Raw genomic sequence first — 3,223 nt, 5'->3', positions numbered from 1 at the left:
ACGCTCTCTGGTGCAACTTCTTGACAATGTGACGTCATAATCTAGTCACGCCTCTATCACCTGAGGCAGCCAGTCAGCGGGTGTGTCCAGGGTATCCCCTAAATACTAACAGGGAAGAGTTAATGTTATTATTTAGTACTTGGAGATCATTGAAAATGGAAAGGCTTTCTTTAATAGAGAGTTTATAATCTGTTGTTCTGGAAGTCTATAAAGTTTTAAAAGTGGTTCTTATTCTGACTATGTTATCAGATACAAGACTCGGGTGGATTAATTAGCTTATATCCACTTCCAGCTGAAATTCCCATGTGCTCTCGTATACGTATACGTATTTGTTAGAGACATGTAATTTTACCGATATAGGTAGATTTACACCTATCACAGGTGTATTTATATATGGCTTATGAGGGCAAAGGGATGGGTAGGTGTTTTCTAGTTTGAAACAAGTTTTGAATTATAAATGTTGACTTAAATTCTAAACTTAACTTAATTTGTGGATAATATGTCTGATATGTCTTGATTCTGTTTTAAATTTGAGTGATGATTGAATCTGATACAATTCTGAGACGTCTGTAATTAAAGATATTTTTTGTTATTATCATGTTTTTAACGTTTGTTATGGTTCAACATGGATTGATGACTGAGATGTCATGTTATAGTAAGTGCATAAAAATTAAGTTACTGTGTAACTAATAACAGGAAAAAAAATAAATGAATGAAAAACTATATTATGTGATTGTAAGATATATTTATTTGATTAAGTTGTTGGTTCAGTGATATAAATACTGGATAAAATATAAAACGTTAAAATGTAACCTCAGAAAAATATTTTAACACTATCCATAATTCAATTTACTATTGAAACATATAACACGTCAGCTAATTTGAATTTTCATCAAACAAAAGCTGCTTATTTGATAAATCGCTAACTCTATGTAACAATAAAATAAAAATAACTGAGACCAAAATTCTGAATTCACGAAAGTAGGCCATTTAATCTTTATGTTCTGTTATGTGCAGGGGCTAAATCAGAGAACTTAGACTCTTCATTCCTGCTGTATAGAAAAGAATAACCAATATATCAAAACTCATTTTAAAGTTGTAAAAAGTTTAGAAGAGGTAAATGTTTTTAGAATACTCTAAAGTCAAAATCTGAAAAACTTATCTTTTTTAAAGAGATAAATAGGATTACTATCATTGCTTAAGTTATTTCATGAATACTTATATTTTTCACTCCAAGTATAGTACACATCGATAGCAGTGTGCTGTGAGCAATAATGTTGAAAGTGGAAGAGAAATGAGTTATAGAAAGCATTAGGAATGGATCTGGTACATGATCTAAAGGCACGTTACAAAGGAACTAGGGAGTATGATCAACCAGTTAAAAGGTAAGTAAATAACCAAAATAGTCAATGTTAGAAGTTTTTAACTTGTCATAAAATATGTACTAAATTTAGTAACATTTTATTAAATTTTCTTACCGCAAACATGAATGAATCAACTTCCTCCTGCATGTCGTCCTCAGTCATCGTATTATCCTTCAGATGGTGATCCAACAACAAATCTAAAAAAGCTTGTCTCTTCTTTCCATACCCAAAAGTTATTTCATCCTGATGACTGTTTTGCTCATCGTATGTTATCGTATTCTGCTTAATCGCTTCTTCTTTACGTGCTCGTATAACCTGAAGTACATACACTTTATCGTTGCCATTGTTTTTTATTATTATTGATAACACAAGTTACCTTAATTGTTTTTGTATGTTAACATAAAAATATGATGAAAGCATTTTTACGATTAACAAGACACTCTAAAATTCAGTAATGAAGAAAAGAGTCAGAAATGACTTTTGAATACAGTGTAGACTTCCATATATAAAATCTAGTCACTCACTTCTTAAGACTCTATCATCCAAACATTCAATAACATTAAGAATAACGTTTTATAATACTGTCCTAAGTTGGATGATTTTTGTATAACCAAAAGTTTATTATCGCAATTGAATTCTTTTAGAGAGCGAGAGAGATTCAGAACTTGTTTTTCAACTAATATCATTTTTCCAATAGCGATATATGTGCATTAATTTCACTAGAAGATAGGCTAACTTTATATATATATATATACTTTTTAATGAAACTGAAAACAATAAAAGTATTATATATTTATACTGATATTGAAACCTGTAACATATTGTTGAAACAGTGTTATATGGAACAGTATTGACACTGTTATTTCAAACACTAGAGCAACTGCGTTTCATAAAACAATACTGAAATTGATATAAAACTGTCATATAAATCACTATCCAACACTGTCTAATACCATTGATACGTTTTTGTCTAAAATACTCTTGAAATCGTATTATATGAAACACTTGATACTTATTAAATAAAACGATACTAAAACCAGGTGTCATAACACATTGCTGAAATTATGTAATCTGAAACTGTGTTAGCTAAAGTACAATTCGGAATTTTTCTATCAAACACTGCAGGTGTAAAGTATGGGAATACCAAATGGTCATAACATAAGCTTTTTAAAGTTTTATATACCTTAGACAACTAACCTGCCGTGTGAAGTTGTCCATTATTTCTGTACTTTTTAGAAACTTCTTGCCCAGCTGTGTTCTATAAAACAGAAAGTCTGACCACAACCAAGGCTTTGCTACTCGTGCGATGAATGTTTCTGCAACACTTGAAAAGAATAATAGAAAAACAAAAATACTGAATATCATCATAGCCACGCTTATTAGTTAAATATTTTTTCCCTATCAACCTTTCCCTTAAAGGAAATATGTAAAACATATTATTAAACTAGAAATTAACAGATGGTAGTTATGGTTAGGTACAGTCTGAAATCCGAAATAAAATCTACAGCTGCACGAGGCTAATGCTCACAAAATTATATACACATTTCATGCACTTTGAGAACCTGAAACATGCCAATGTAGCTGAATTACAGTGCGATATATTGAGAACATGCAACAGCCGGCTCTTGTTAAAGCCAGAAAATCTTTAAAAAGCAAAGCTCCTTTTTCGATGTTGTTCATTCTATAATCTTCTCTAACGTAGTATGATAATAAAACAATTATAGGTTCACTATAATAAACAGTTGAAAAGTAAACTGAGCTTTAAGAAACATTAAGCGTGAGAAAGAACATTTGAATGACTAAACTATTGGCCCAGATTTCTCTCTCCCTTATAAAGCTTTGAAACTTTTGTATTCCAA

The 3,223-nt window shown here is 30.7% G+C and overlaps 1 protein-coding gene across 1 annotated transcript; it reads right to left on the bottom strand.

Annotated features, from left to right (window-relative positions):
* Positions 1–1,009: 1,009 nt before the first annotated feature.
* LOC111087391 (cytochrome P450 4C1-like) lies at positions 1,010–2,874 on the bottom strand. The gene is made up of 3 exons (XM_022393872.1): positions 2,562–2,874; positions 1,479–1,679; positions 1,010–1,049 (listed from the first exon to the last, which is right to left on the bottom strand). The coding sequence occupies exons 1-3, from the start codon at positions 2,730–2,732 to the stop codon at positions 1,044–1,046; spliced, it is 378 nt and encodes a 125-aa protein (XP_022249580.1). The 5' UTR covers positions 2,733–2,874; the 3' UTR covers positions 1,010–1,043.
* Positions 2,875–3,223: the final 349 nt, after the last annotated feature.

This window comes from Limulus polyphemus, unplaced genomic scaffold, assembly GCF_000517525.1.
Source record: "Limulus polyphemus unplaced genomic scaffold, Limulus_polyphemus-2.1.2 Scaffold68, whole genome shotgun sequence".
NCBI lineage: Eukaryota > Metazoa > Arthropoda > Merostomata > Xiphosura > Limulidae > Limulus > Limulus polyphemus.
The sequence above is the reverse complement of the archived record's forward strand: the minus strand, read 5'-3'. Positions and strand labels throughout refer to the sequence as shown.

Coding starts and splice junctions, on each gene's coding strand:
- LOC111087391 (XM_022393872.1), bottom strand. CDS start 2,732: ATGATGATATTCAGTATTTTTGTTTTTCTATTATTCTTTTCAAGTGTT. Junction 1,680..2,561: donor TGGACAACTTCACACGGCAG/GTTAGTTGTCTA, acceptor TATGTACTTCAG/GTTATACGAGCACGTAAAGA.